This window comes from Stegodyphus dumicola, chromosome 3, assembly GCF_044657685.1.
Source record: "Stegodyphus dumicola isolate Sdum_Otavi_A_Nest chromosome 3, ASM4465768v1".
NCBI classification, from domain to species: Eukaryota; Metazoa; Arthropoda; class Arachnida; order Araneae; family Eresidae; genus Stegodyphus; species Stegodyphus dumicola.
Window position 1 is genome coordinate 36,137,998 of NC_140770.1, and position 14,342 is coordinate 36,152,339.

General features: G+C 32.0%; 1 protein-coding gene across 1 annotated transcript; it reads right to left on the reverse strand.

Moving 5' to 3' along the window:
• Positions 1-3,017: 3,017 nt before the first annotated feature.
• Positions 3,018-12,050, reverse strand: LOC118198097 (uncharacterized). Its single transcript, XM_035369693.2, has 5 exons — positions 11,915-12,050; positions 10,187-10,236; positions 9,580-9,884; positions 5,525-5,682; positions 3,018-3,428 (listed from the first exon to the last, which is right to left on the reverse strand). Exons 3-5 carry the CDS (start codon positions 9,850-9,852, stop codon positions 3,326-3,328), a joined length of 534 nt encoding a protein of 177 aa, XP_035225584.1. The 5' UTR covers positions 9,853-9,884; positions 10,187-10,236; positions 11,915-12,050; the 3' UTR covers positions 3,018-3,325.
• Positions 12,051-14,342: the final 2,292 nt, after the last annotated feature.

The following is a 14,342-nucleotide window of genomic DNA, read 5'->3' on the forward strand; positions in this document are numbered from 1 at the left end:
TAATTTAGTTTTACGTAATATTAATTTAAAGTTTAGCCGTGTACACTTGATTTGAGTAACTGAACACTATAGGATCTTAATTTCTGTTAGTTTTACTACTAGTAGTAATTTTAATTTGTAAGCCTTTCATGAATTCTCTTATTTCTTATCACATTTCCTCGCCAGGATGAGAATTAAGTAGGTGAACGAGAGTATTTAAACGGTTGGGAAGAAAAGGTTTCACACTCGACCGATCATGCTATATGCAGTGCCGGCATGGGCAATCGCCAATAAAACTGAGCGCAAAAAATTGGATATACTTCAAAATAAAATTCTACGTAGCATTGTGAATGCACCTTGGTACGTGAGAAACTCTATAATTCATAACGACCTGGATATTCCATCTGTGCATAATTTTATACTCATGACAGCTCACAACTTCTTCGCGAAGATGAAGCATAGTCAGTAAAACGCAATTAAACAAATGCTGGATTATGATCCAACCATTGAATATACTGTCAAACGCCCAAGGACAATTCATCACAATTCGTTATGGTGGTAACTTGTAAAATTTAATTTTAAAATTTACTTGAACTCTAATTGGACTCTATCCTATTATTTGTGTTGCATCTTATACTTATGTTAATCAAGAAAATTTTTTATTCAAGATTTTTATGTTACTATTTCATTTTTTAAATTATTTAGTATGAATTTTTACTTTATCGTATGATTCTACGAACTTTTGAACTTTTTACGGCCTATCTAACTACTGCATACTTCTGAAGGACTTTGAACTCTTATGCCATTCACAGCTTCAAACTGTCTTCGCGCCATTTTCATGATGTCTCACTATTGCTTATCCTGCATTCTTACTAGCTATATTGAGCTCACCACCTGCATTTGCCATACAACTCACTGAACCTGCCTACATGCTTCAATTTAATGCCATTGCTTACCACTGCACAATTTTTATGATGAACGCCTACTTTCGTAAGTATTAAGATATGCCTGCTCACGCAGCTGAATTTTCTTCGCTCACGGGTGTTGGTACTTCCCTAGTACCATTTATTTGAAAATATCTTTGCCTAGTGCACTTTAATGCGATTTACTGGCAAAAACTCTTTAGTAGTTAATGACCAGAAAAAAGTAAGTCATAAGTCATAAAGGTTTCACACAGAGTGATTTCGCTAGTGAAAGCGCGCGCTTGCTAGTTGTTCTTCAGCTATTAATCTTGTAGTCTAGCACTACATCTCTACCTTTTGAATTTATTGTTATTACATTATTGTTTAAGTTTTCACCACAAGTGAGTGGTGTTTTAGTTATACGCACGTAAGACGAGCCATCTGTTAATTAGTTTGTAATAATAAAAAGGCTTTTACATCCTTTCCCTGTTGTGTTCATCTTTATGTCTGTGCAAGAAATCGGAAGGCTGATACTCAAGTAAATCTAGTTACCATTTCGCGATCGCCAAACATACTACATCCTACAACACTATGAAAATAAAACTAGGTGAAAATAAAACTTTATCTATTAGGTGATAGCGTAATGAGAAAAAATTGAGCAATAAAAACTGTTAAAGAATGGCTGTAACTTTTCCGCTGTAATTTTCCCGCCGTTTTAAACGAATATCGTTAATCTCGTTAAAATTTTTAACGTCAAAAATGTTAATAAATTTTAAATTGGTAAATTATCCGCGTATGAATGTTTTATGCTTTTGAAAAGCTTAGCAAAGCGAACTGATTTGATCACCAAAAAGAAATTTATCTGGTTGGAGCAAATGACGAAACTTGTGAGTTGTAAAAATACTTGCACTGTATGCATTTCACACTATAAAGGCGAAGGGGAAAGAATTTTAAGCGAAATTAAATCTGAGGTAGGAAATGTCATTTTATGATTTTGGATCATTAATGTCACATGGCAATAACATTATAGTTACATTTCGAAATTTAAGGGTCTTAACAATTCATGAAATACTAAAGCCTGGTGCAAAATTCTCCCCCAAAGAGTAATAGTGCCTTATTCTATTTCTTATAGGTAATCTAAATTTTATAACCTTCAAAACTCATTTTTTCACCCTATTATCTTTAGTAAACAGGTTGGGGCTGTATAATGTGACCTGTTATATTACTTCGTGTTTAATTTTTCCTCCAACCACCATATTCATGCTGAAAGCATTAGTATGTCAGTTAGATTAAAATTAATTATAGAAGGCTAAGTTCAAAGAAATAAAATTTTGAGCTGATTTCTTAGATGAGTTTTATTTGTAGTTTTTCTGATTTAAAACATACATGTTAATTGAAAGAAAAAAAGTTCATCTATTCATTGCATAATTTAAATCTCTAGAATAAGATTTGTTTTCCTTATAGAATCAATCAAATAAATCAAATTAAAGAATATGTACAATATTATTTTTCGTTTCTTTGATTCAGAGCAAACATTATTCACAGACATATATATTCTATTTAACACACATACATTACGATCATCATTTCTGACATTCTACTGATTAACATAATATTTTAAATACGTGAATATTTTACTATATGAAGCATATCTTTTCGATCATGTATTACATTTGATGTGCACATGAAGGATTTATAAATATAATTTTACCGGGTATCTTCTTTAAGAGGTCTTAACTTTTAACCTTCCAAATGTTTGCATTCAAATCGACATCGAGAATTAAATAAAATATCATAATCATCCTCAAGAAACAATGAAACGCAATTTTTTTCTATTTTCGTGATATGAGTTTATGTAAAACTCTTCAACTACTAGGAATACAGTCATTGACGAAATGTTCAGTATTACGTGCAAGCATTAACAAAAAGGATATACCGTAAATAAGATCCATAACTTAAATATGAACCATATTTATTATTTAACTTATTTAGCACGAAAATATTTATCACTAAGGTGAAATTAGTGTATGATAGTGAAACCATATTGGTCTTCTTCACGCAGCTAAGCTTGTTCAGATTCCAGAAAAGTAAACCATTAACCACCTTACGGCATTAAGGAATTAAAACTTTTCTCTATTCTGTTTCCTATTTTTTTTTTTTTTTTTTTTTTTTTTTTTTTATTATTATTATTCCTTGGCATTTACTGTTTTACAAAAATAATCGAAAATGAAATCTACGTAATTAATATATTTATAAACGTTAATATTAAAGAACTTTTCATTTTTATACTAATTTAATAATTAACTAAAATGATTGCTTTAAAATCTTGAAAATTTTTATTGCTTATAATTTATTTGTCAGTAGCTGTCAGTATTTTTTTAAGTAATTAATGCGTTCTTTATACTGTGGTTATGGCTTTTGGCTTGGTCATTTGTTGTAGAACGTTAGTTTCTTCTGCTTGCTCTGTTATCACGCTTCTTTCTTGTTGACATACGCGAAGGAAAATCCATAAATATTTGTCCCGATCTTGTTCGTCGATGAGGCGAACTGCAGATGAAAAAAAAAAAATTAAATGTAAAATTAAAATCACACTATCTATACCGCTTACACAGCAGTACTTAGAAAGATATACACTACCATTGTTGTAAAATCTTGAAAGGCAAGTCTTATTATTGTTTTAGGACTCAGTTGCTTAAAATGAGCAATCAGATTATATCATTTGAGTTTTTGAGATAATACTCTTGTTATTCAGAATGTAGACTCGATTGCGCTTTTCAAAACAAGAGACGTAAAAAATAAGTAATGCCCACACCAGGATTCTAACTACAGACCTCTCGACTGCTAGCCGGACATTCTTTCAATTTTACCATGAAGGCACGCGCTAAGGAAGAATAAAAGTCCTTATATTCTCTCACACTTAAAGGGCGACTGGGAAGAAGAGAACCCGGGCCTCAAATCCTGGTTATAACGAATTATTTTCCGCCATATTATAGCGCAGCCATCATTTGCAAAAAAATTAGGTATTTTTATAGCTCAAAATAGAAAAAAACGGCAGTGATTCAAACTGTAGATCTTTCGACTGTTAGCCGAATGTACTTTCAATATCATTATCAAGTCAAGCAGTAAGAAACAGGAAAATTCGTTATATTCTCCTCCATTTAAATTGTAACCGGGGAAGAGAGAATGCAGCTGCCAAATCCAGATGCTAACGAACTATCATCCACCATATTAAAGTCTGCTATTAACTTGTAGACCAATTTTGATCCTTTTAGAGCCGGAAACACGCCAAATCTGCAATGTCATCTCCGGGATTCGAACTTCTTAGTTTTATTTTACTAGTTATCCCTGCCTACAGTTACAGGGATACACACTGTATTCTTGTAAAGGAGGTCGCTAAGCTTGTTTGTGAAGGAGAAAATTCTTTACAAGGATACACATGAGTATTTGGACCGAATTGCTATTGAATGGTAAGATTAGTTGCAAGTAAGCAAACGTGTGAAAACGTGCAAGCAATCCTCACCTTTTTCTTGTTATTGAAAAAGGTGTTGAAAGATTTTTTTAATTGCAAGAACAGTACAAATTGAATTCCAATGAGTTCATATGCATTGTAGGTTCGTGTGTTCAGCTACTAATTGTGTAATGTATGTTGAAATTCTGAGTAGTGATAAAAACCAAACAATAACATTCATTTAGAAGCTTTGAAAGTGTAAGAGAGAATAAAATAGGAGGAGATTTTAGTATTTCTTTTCTCTGAGAGTGATTCTCAAACGTATAATAATAGAATAAAATGCACGAAAAGTATTTCCATTTGTCCAAAATTGTTACGATAAATTTCTTGTAAAGAATTTTTTGAGTTACCTTTAGACAGTTTTAAAACGAGAATAAGACTATTTATGGATTATGAATCCATCTTTACTGAATAAAACTTAGACTCATAAATTTCACAGGGAAAAAATTTGATTAACTGAGCATTCATTTTCATATGAAATCGCTGAAAAGTAACTGTATTAAGATTTTAATTCGTAAAGAATACGTATGAAAAGCAATTCTTTCTTTCCATTCAACTATATAAGAAAATTAGAATATTTTTATACTTCTCTGAAGCCTAATACTGAATATCTTATTTTTTAACTTAAATTTATACTTCAAGAATTTTCCGCAGAACATTTTATAATTTTGCACAATGAAGTACTCTAACGCCTAATTTTTAGCGAACATATAGGTGTGGGAAGCTAAGTATAACTAGGAGTCTGATCATTTCATTTTTCAGTGTTATTAGCTTATATTTATTAGATAAATATTCAGCATTTTTATAGTACAATGTTTATTGCTGTATATGTTAATATGTTTATTTGCTGAATAAAATTATGTAGTTAATTCACCATAATATGAGAGATAAATTAATGGCAAACTTAAATATGCCAAATATGTGATCCTTAATATTAAAAACATGTTACCTTTAGGTTATAGAAAAAAATGAAAAGCACTTAATTAGGCATACACAAAAATTATATGAACAATCAGTAGACTAGTTCAATCTCTTTTGTATTAAAAGAAAAATATTATTCTTTATTTTCTGTGCATCAGCTTAAGATACATATATAATATTTTAAGTATTCATAAAAGCATAAAATTTTACTTACGAATAAAAAGGTTCATCTCTCTCCCTGTGGTTGATCATACTGTAAAATTTGCTCATTAGACATACCCCTACGAAAAAGGGCAATCCAAAAACAATTACAGTAAGAATACACTTCAGAAGGTAATATGGAGCCGAGAAAGATGTAATTATTGCAAAACACTAAAACATAACAGGAAATGATGACATTAACATTAAATACACATATTTACAAAAGTATGCACATTCAGTTATTTGAAATTAAAAAGTAAGAAATGAAAAGTAAAATCAGAATTAGAAATTTAGAAATTACATGCTGAATATGGAAATTCGCAAAACTGAATTTCGTGTTTCTACCACACGATGTCTCTCTGTCCTTTCGAGAAGCTTCACAGTACCATGTTGAGTTAGTGAGCGGACGCTAAGATGGCTTACGACCACGGAGAGAAAGCAAATGGGATTATATACCATCACAAAAAAAAAAAAAAAAAAAAAAAAAAAAAAAAAAAAGAGGGAAAATCTCCGAAGTAACAATAACAGTTTCTGTATTTTACAAAGTCTTTCTTGTCTAAAATAAACTCATATTAATTAATAATCGTTCTGAATATCTGAAACAATCGCTCAAATTTATACTTCTTGCTGCACGAAAACAAGCCTAACTATTCTATGATAAATGTACGAATAGTTCTTGGATTATTTAGCTTGATAACTGCAGACTACTAGCGTTATTTTGATTATCTGCTTTAAATTCTGATCATTTCGAAGCTAATATTATTCAGTTTCTGCTTACGCAGTGTCTTAAGATTTTATCTATTTTTAAGACAAATCTATTTTTGAGTGTGTTGGAAGTCCACGTTGCCCAGACACAGTTCACTGGTTTCTTTAAGTTCCAGATTCTTGTGTTAACGCAATGAAACTAATAATGGTCCGTGCTACTTCCCTCTCCGCACTCGCAAAAGGGAGTATCCCTAAGTCTGAATCTGTTAAGGTGTACTGGAAATGGAACATGAACCTATCAAGAATTAGGTTAGCACGGTGGGTCTTGATTTCCATGTTAACTTTTGGCAATAAGCGAAATGTCCTACTTCAGCCTCTGATCATGTACTTTGCCAGTTTCGTAGCAAGCTTATCAAAGTCGTTCTTTTAATGTGAGTCCAAGGAAGTTTAGTTGTTTTTTCTAGTAATTTCGTATCATTCATTAGCTGCCTGCTTGATCAGGTCAGGGACTTCATTGCCTTGAATCTTTGCATCTTAAGATTCCTGACATGTGGCATCCAGAAAAGTCTGTCATCGAGTATTAGCCCAAGATATTTCACTTGGGGAAAACGTTTTACCGGTTTTCCATGTAGTTTAACACATGGGTTTCGTCCAAGCTGTCTGCTGAGTCCTAAGAGTAAAGCTTTAGTTTTCTGTGCCGAAATCTGAGTTTGTGTACTCTGGTCCGTTGGAAGAATAGATCCAGACAGCACTGAGCTCTCATTTCGAGGTTGCTCCTTCCTGTAACAATTAGTATAAAATCGTCCGCGTAGGCTATAATTCGAGCATGTTCTACGCTCTCGAACTGACGAAATGCAGAGTTTGGCAGCATATTTTACAAGGCATGATCCCTTACCATGTCGAGTATAAATTGCTATATTATGGTAAATTTAAAAACTTTTAAATATAATTTCATTTTATGTATATTCCTCAGTTTGTTACTTTATATTTCCTTACTATCCATATTTTTTTCTATAGTGCTGTTCTTAAGCATAATTACCTTATAAGACAGCGACTTCCACTAGAGCAATTAACTCTAAAAAGAGCTACTCGTGTCAAGAAATTTGAGAAGTACTAATCCAAAGTATTCAAATATCTACAACTATACAATTATTAAAGTTTGCTATTAATCTAAAGTTGCCAAAGGCTTTGTAACTACTTATATTGATATACAAAATTAACTCGACTTTCTAAAATTTTGGTTAGGCAATAATTAAATCGTAATACTTTAGCCTAAAGTAGTTCCATTTTATTATTTATTTGATAGTTTAAGCAATATTTTTTATATGTGATTATTCACAATTAGAGGGTTTTAATGTTTCCTTAAATTCTTGTTTTAGACTCGGATCCCAAGAAGATTATTACAGTTACATATTCAAACAAGAGTTATATGAGGGGAAAGATAATTCAGTACTAATTCACAGATTACCAACTAAGAATCTCGAACCTCCATTCAAGTTCTTTGGCTAACTGATTGCTGCATATAGTCTGCAACTTTTTGCGGAAGGCTGGGAAAAAAATCATACTTCTTTTCTTCAGTGGTAAAAGCCGGTAAAAAAATTGTTCATCGGAAACAGACGGATTGAAATTACTTTGTTTTACATTCCGAAAAAGCACTTAATAGCTATCTGTCTATGAGGAAGGATGCCTTCGAGGAAAGATTACTAAGAGAAACTGGAACATATTTGTGTTACACATAGATAAAATCATACCCATGCAGCCTGCCTGTTCACCGGAATTTGTACCCTGGTCCATCTACCAGTGTTCAACCATTTGTCCACTCTACCGCTGGGGGGCCAAATTATCTTTATATACATAGTCTTCAAAAATTTCAATTAATAATACCTTCCAGGTACTTTTAATTGTTGGAAGGCCTAATTTTTTTCATTTTATTTGATTAATGCAGCTGTAAAAAAAAACGCTTTCCTGACTGATATTTTTTTCCCACAGGAACCAGAAAAAGATTTAATATCTTTTTACTAAATAATACTGCGTAATTTAAACAATCGTATCTGAAGGCCTGCCATATTTATTCCATCCTTTAAACTAACACTATAAATTTATGATAAATCATTCAAGGCTTTATCAGTCGCAAAGTCTGCTACCTACCTCATTTATTTCTTTTAATACTTTCCTCTCACGATAAACAAGATCTTAGCATAAATATAATTCATACTTCCATATTCACTAAGCACGGTGGATGGGTAGGTTCATTGACTGAAAAAGCAAAGCAATCCGAGAGCTATCTGCCTGAAGAAAAGGATGCCTTCATTGAGGAGTTCCTAAGAGAAAATAGCTCATATTCACGATATGCCTGGAAAAAACACGAAGATCTCTATGCAGGCTCATCTCATTCACTAGGATTTGAGCCTGGCTCAAACAATCGGTATTCATTGATCTTATCCACTCGATCATTGGTGAGCCTAAGTGTGGATGAATACGGTTTCTGGGGAATGATCTTGATTCTGTGATTTTATTTTTTCCACTAACTTATTAGAGCCGATCTTAGAAAACGTCGCCGTTGCAATATCATCATTATTCTTTTTTCACTGATTGTGAACAGTTAGTGTAATCCAGTCTATTAATCTATACAAGGACAGATGTGGTGGTCTCTTTATTACGGAGGCACCTAATAGGTGAGCCACCATCGCCTCGTATGAAGGGGACGGACAGTTACAATGCCTTCTCCATGATTCAAACCCAGGCCCTTCGGTATCGCAGTCAGCTTCCCTAATCACCATACCGACTGGGCGGCGCATCATTATACTTCTTGCTAAATTAGGTACTAAAGATGTCTTCTATAAATCTCTCAGAGATATACTGAAAGATGTAGAGGTAATTGGAAGCAATAATTCCTACAGATGTATGTTAAAACTTAATTGCTGGGTGTTATTTCCTTCCTTTCTCTTTGCATATGTAGTATTAATCGGCCCCTAAAACCTGAAGAACTTTCTCAGTAATGAGATAGCTAAATGACAGTTGATCTGTGCCATTCCCGATAAATGCTTAAAGGGCCTGGACATTGGAAAAGCAGGTAATTAAATTAATTTATCAGATCTGTGCTTTTCTGCCTAATATCACAACTGGAGGAGACTAAATGTTTTAGCAGATTTCCTTATTTGCAGTCGGACAGCATTGGTTTCCTGTATAAATAATAAGTTTGGATTTCGACAATTTATATGAATTTTCGTAATATTTGGATTGTCTTTACCTTTTTAGCAATATCTTATTTAAACGATTTCGAGTTAATTTTGCTATTCTATGCATTCTTAAGTAAAAAGCGAAAATTAAAAAATATATATATATAAAACAAATATTACTTACATCTATCAATACATGCCTCCAACATATATTGCTTGCAGAATAATCTTTCGCTTTAGGCAGCATGAAATTAATGGTTATTGACGTTACGATAGTTAAAATAATCCTTGCAGCGGCTAAAAATGCTAAATTCAGTTTTGAATACGCAGCATATTCAGCTCCTATCACAGCAAAATGTGTTGCATTGGAAAAAAAAGCAGTCAGATAACACACAATATTAACAGCAAAAAATCTGGCTTTAGCATATCTATAGATTTCTTTCAAGCAATAATCCATGTTTTTCCATAAATTTCAGGGTTTTTTAGTAACTGAAAAATAAAAAATCAATGTTCAGTGCACTGATAAAGGAATTAAAATATAAATATGGTGTATAGTCCTTAAGCACCAAAATTACTTTTGAACGCAGAAAGTTAGAGTTGTAGAAGGTATGTCTATCAACGGTAAAACGACTACGAACCATTAGGAGTTGGTGATCTTGCAGCGAAACCTATAAGGGCTAGCGAAAAAAATACCATCACTTCCACAACTATCATTTTCTTGGTTCATAAGCTCTTTCAGTGTTAAAGATTTTACTATTCAGTTACTTAATTACGTTTCACAAATTTCTTACCTGTTAAACAGAGGTTACAGAAGACCAGGTTCCCTAATGTGTTAACATATCTGGCAAAAGATAAAAAAAAAAAAATTACATTAAAATTTTAACCTTAAAGATTATAAAATATGAATATAATATGAATTGAAATAGGAAATAAATTGGCCTCTTGCTTGTACATGAACTTACAGAATATGGATTATCAAAAGAAGAGTATTACTGAGCAGTAAATAAATAACTAATTATAATAAATTAACTTAAAAGAGAAATTAAATGCAATATAATAAAGAAGATGAAAAAATAGTAAGTACTTTATTTCAAAGATGTCAGCCCCTCCCCACACACACAGGCTTATTGTTTGCTCACATAACGTATTTTTCTACCATAAATCAGAAGTTTCCAAATCAAGTGCTGAAAAACGCAGGCGAAAACTGGTTGATCCAAAAGCTACAGAAATAATTAAATGTCACTAATTTGAACAGCAGAGTACAATTCTTTCGAAATTTTCATTGGCGACATTACCTTACATAATTTTTTTCACTCTTTAAAGATTAAGTATTATTATTCCATTTGAATTTTCCTTTTGAGTAAGACACCACGACGTAAGTTTTTTGATTTATTCGCAACATTTGTAAAATGAGCATATGTGCATTACATGCAAATCAAACAAATTTACACAGATTTATTTAAAATACCATAACCAACTGGTCATCCTCTCTCCCCGAAAGTCAATCTCTAACTAAACTCTCTCATTCACATAGAAACGGCACCTAGTTTTCAATTTAGCATTTCTGAAGACCAGGCACTATAAGTTCTATCCATGAGGGTATGCAAAACATTTATAACAATTGGCATTTTATTTTAATATATATATATAATAAAAAAATATGTATACTATATATATGCATCAAAATAACATCCAAAACTATGCATGTCACACATACGATTATGAATAATTTTAAATCATCTCTCCATTGGCATCGGGGGAGATCTTATTGTTTGGCGATTCAAAGAAACGCTATACTTAATTCTTTCTATTACTTTATCACACATAATCTAATTACAATGTATTATCATAATTTAAATAATATTATATCCACACCTTGTAAATCTTTCAGTAAAACCACACTCTGCACTTTCAACTAAGCTGAAACTTTTTGTACAGCTTAGTGCTCGTACAACTTCGATATCTACACACACACACACATATTTACACACGCAAATACATATATGCATGGAAATCCATCTTAATATAATTTAAACTATACATAAAAAATCACTGAATACAGTTTTATACTTTAATCAAACTATGTCAATATTATCCATTAAAATAAAATAAATTGATAAACAACTATGTTTATTTAACCTTAAAATGCAACTGCCTTATGTTACATTCTTTTTTGTGTAAATTATAAGTTTTGTAAATCTAAACTACTAGCAGCACAGCATTTTCCATTAGTAAATAAAGAAATTTTATACAATTTCGCACTGATTAAAAATAATCTTTGCAAATGCATGACATATCTATTCAAACACATGTATATAGCTTAAAAGCATTAAACATAATGAGAGAATTTTGATGAAAAATAAATTTTGTATCTTAGACACTTATTATTTTCTCTTTAGCTTTTAAAGCTATATTTGACAAAGATTTTGCTCTTAAATCTGTTTAAAAAAATTTTCTACTTCAAGTGATAAATTTCGATTCAATATCTCATTCCCATGTAAACTTTCAACAGTGCTTACCAGTCTATATAATCCGCGGAGAACTTTTATGGTTGAAAAATTGTAGGCATCCTAGGAGATTGAGAATGAAGTTTTTGAAATGGTCTTCGTTTTAAAGATTTAAAGAAATGAACTTAACGTAGAATACCAATATAAAATGAAGGAAACTGACAGAATTATTTCTGATGCCAAAAACATGATATCAAAATTTTTATTTCTCTTTCAAATACGCATGATTTAAGTAAACAAATTTTGTACACTGAGAAAATTTATTCCCTAGTAGCAAAATAAAATTCCGTAAATTTTCACTAAAGATCGTGTTTTAAACATACATTTTAAGTGATCAGCTCTAGATATTGAACTCAACCATAGTTACTTTTCATTAATTAATTTTCAGTAAATATTTGAAAATATGACAAGCAATTGATGGCATCGGTCTGACTGTTCGCAGATTTCATTTTCAGGCCAGATTCCTCGTGTTTGCAATTACCTTCCTTATTTTCTTTCGTCTCAGTTTTGTAAGCTTTTGGTTTAGATTTGGCAACACACATATATTATTGATATAGATATACGTATAATGAAATGTTTTGATGTCCCAAGCTTAAAAAAGTTCATTTACCTCTTAATTTTATCAAGCCAATCTATAATTATTGAAAACGTCAAACTTCAAGTTCGCATTGGCGATATTTTTCCCACTAAGAAGTTTATCAGAGTCGAAGTTCGCAAGGCTTTATATGAGATCCTCTGCTTTTTAGCATCTATATTTAAGACATTCTGGACTATGTCCTGGTGCGGAAGCTTTTAATTATGCAGACGACAGTGTAATGCTTTTCACATCTTTGAATCTTGAAAATGTCATTTTAAATTTACAACATTTTGTTAGTATTATTTCTAACCGATTAATATAGAAAATCAAGTGAAATGCGAGCAAGTATAATGTTATTATTTTTAAATGATATAATAAATATCGATTAATTGATCTAAGATCATTCATAGAGCAGTTCTTCCAGGTGCTCAGCCATATAAATCCTGGCTCAATCCTAGAAGACGCGCACAAATCAAGACATTGTTTACTTGGCTCGGGCTTGGACACGTCTTTTTATGACGTAATATTGGATACGCCTCTTTTTAGAAAAAGTTGTAGTTATGTTCTAGCTTCATATTTAAAGAAAATTTAAATTATATTTTAACTGATTGAAATGCTAGGTTTAAAATGTTCGTGCGTGAGATATTTTTAATATAAATCTATATGTAGCTGGTTAAGTGTAAGAATGGTTTTATACTATCTGAGTTAAGAATAACTAAAAAGACTGTCACAGGTTGGTTGAAGGCACGCCGAGTCATTTTTAGAAATAATTAAAGCAAATATTTTTCCCGGATCATTTGTGATTTTTAGCTTGCTGGAAAGCGTTCAGCTCCTTCGAGGCGAAAATATAAGCATTATCCCTTGAAAGAGAAAAAAAGCTTGCGCTTCAAAGATCAGGACACAGATATATTCGGCTGAGACCCAGAACTAAAGACTCATGTGCAATTATGTCACTTGTATCAGGCCCCTGGGCTTAAGCCACATCCTGAATAGCATGAATAAGTTCATAGTTGAGAAAAGAATTTCCCAGTGCTGCGTGAGATGAGTCTTTCGTATATTCGAGTTACTCCGCTGGCCTACGTCGTTGGGATAACTGCAAGAATGCTGCTATTTCAGTGAAAAATAAGCAAAGATGGTAAAATATTGCAGTGCTGCCAGGCATTCGAAGTAAAGAAAGTCATATTCTTTGGCCGAAGTCCATAAGGAGGTCCAAATAAAGTAGAGCCAATGATGAGCCTGGAAAGTAAGTACGAACCCTAGCGACGTCAGGCATTGGTAGGTGGGAGGAGCTATAGGTGAATTTTTAGTGAATGGTATTGGTAGTGGTATTCGGAGGGGAAATTAGATGGCGCCACATGAGTGTGCAATAATAAGAGTATATGGGAATGGTTCTAAGAGTTAAACCTAGATGGCGACACATAAGTATTGAAATTTGGGTCTGAAGGAATAATTGAAATCAGGAAGATCAAGAACTGAAATAATAGGTGGTCTAAACATCTATTGTAACATTAGTGTGGGAAAATTAGTTTTAGTTGTAAAATTAGTACAAGGTAAAATATTGTAAGAATAACAGGGTAAATATAATCATAAGATCAGTGTTATTACTCTGAATTGCTGGCGATTTCGTCCATAATTTTAAAGAACATAAACATTCTATATGTTGCATCAGTGAGCGTCCTAAGCTTGTGTAAATATTTTTTGATTATATTATTCATAGTAGCAATTTTGTTGGGACCAAATATCTCATTTAGCTCAGATACATTCTTAACAAAGCTTACAAAGTCAGATACTTGGTTTTTATATGTTCTATTAAGCATAGAATTTTTAGTACTATTATTAGTGTTGTTTTTAACTTTAGATTTA

Excerpts from the sequence above, each read along its gene's own strand:
- LOC118198097 (XM_035369693.2), bottom strand. The coding sequence starts at position 9,852 with ATGGATTATTGCTTGAAAGAAATCTATAGATATGCTAAAGCCAGATTT. Across the intron at positions 5,683-9,579 it reads GGAGGCATGTATTGATAGAT|TGTTTTGCAATAATTACATC; the intron begins GTAAGTAATATT and ends GTTATGTTTTAG. Across the intron at positions 3,429-5,524 it reads AGAGATGAACCTTTTTATTC|TTCGCCTCATCGACGAACAA; the intron begins GTAAGTAAAATT and ends TTTCATCTGCAG.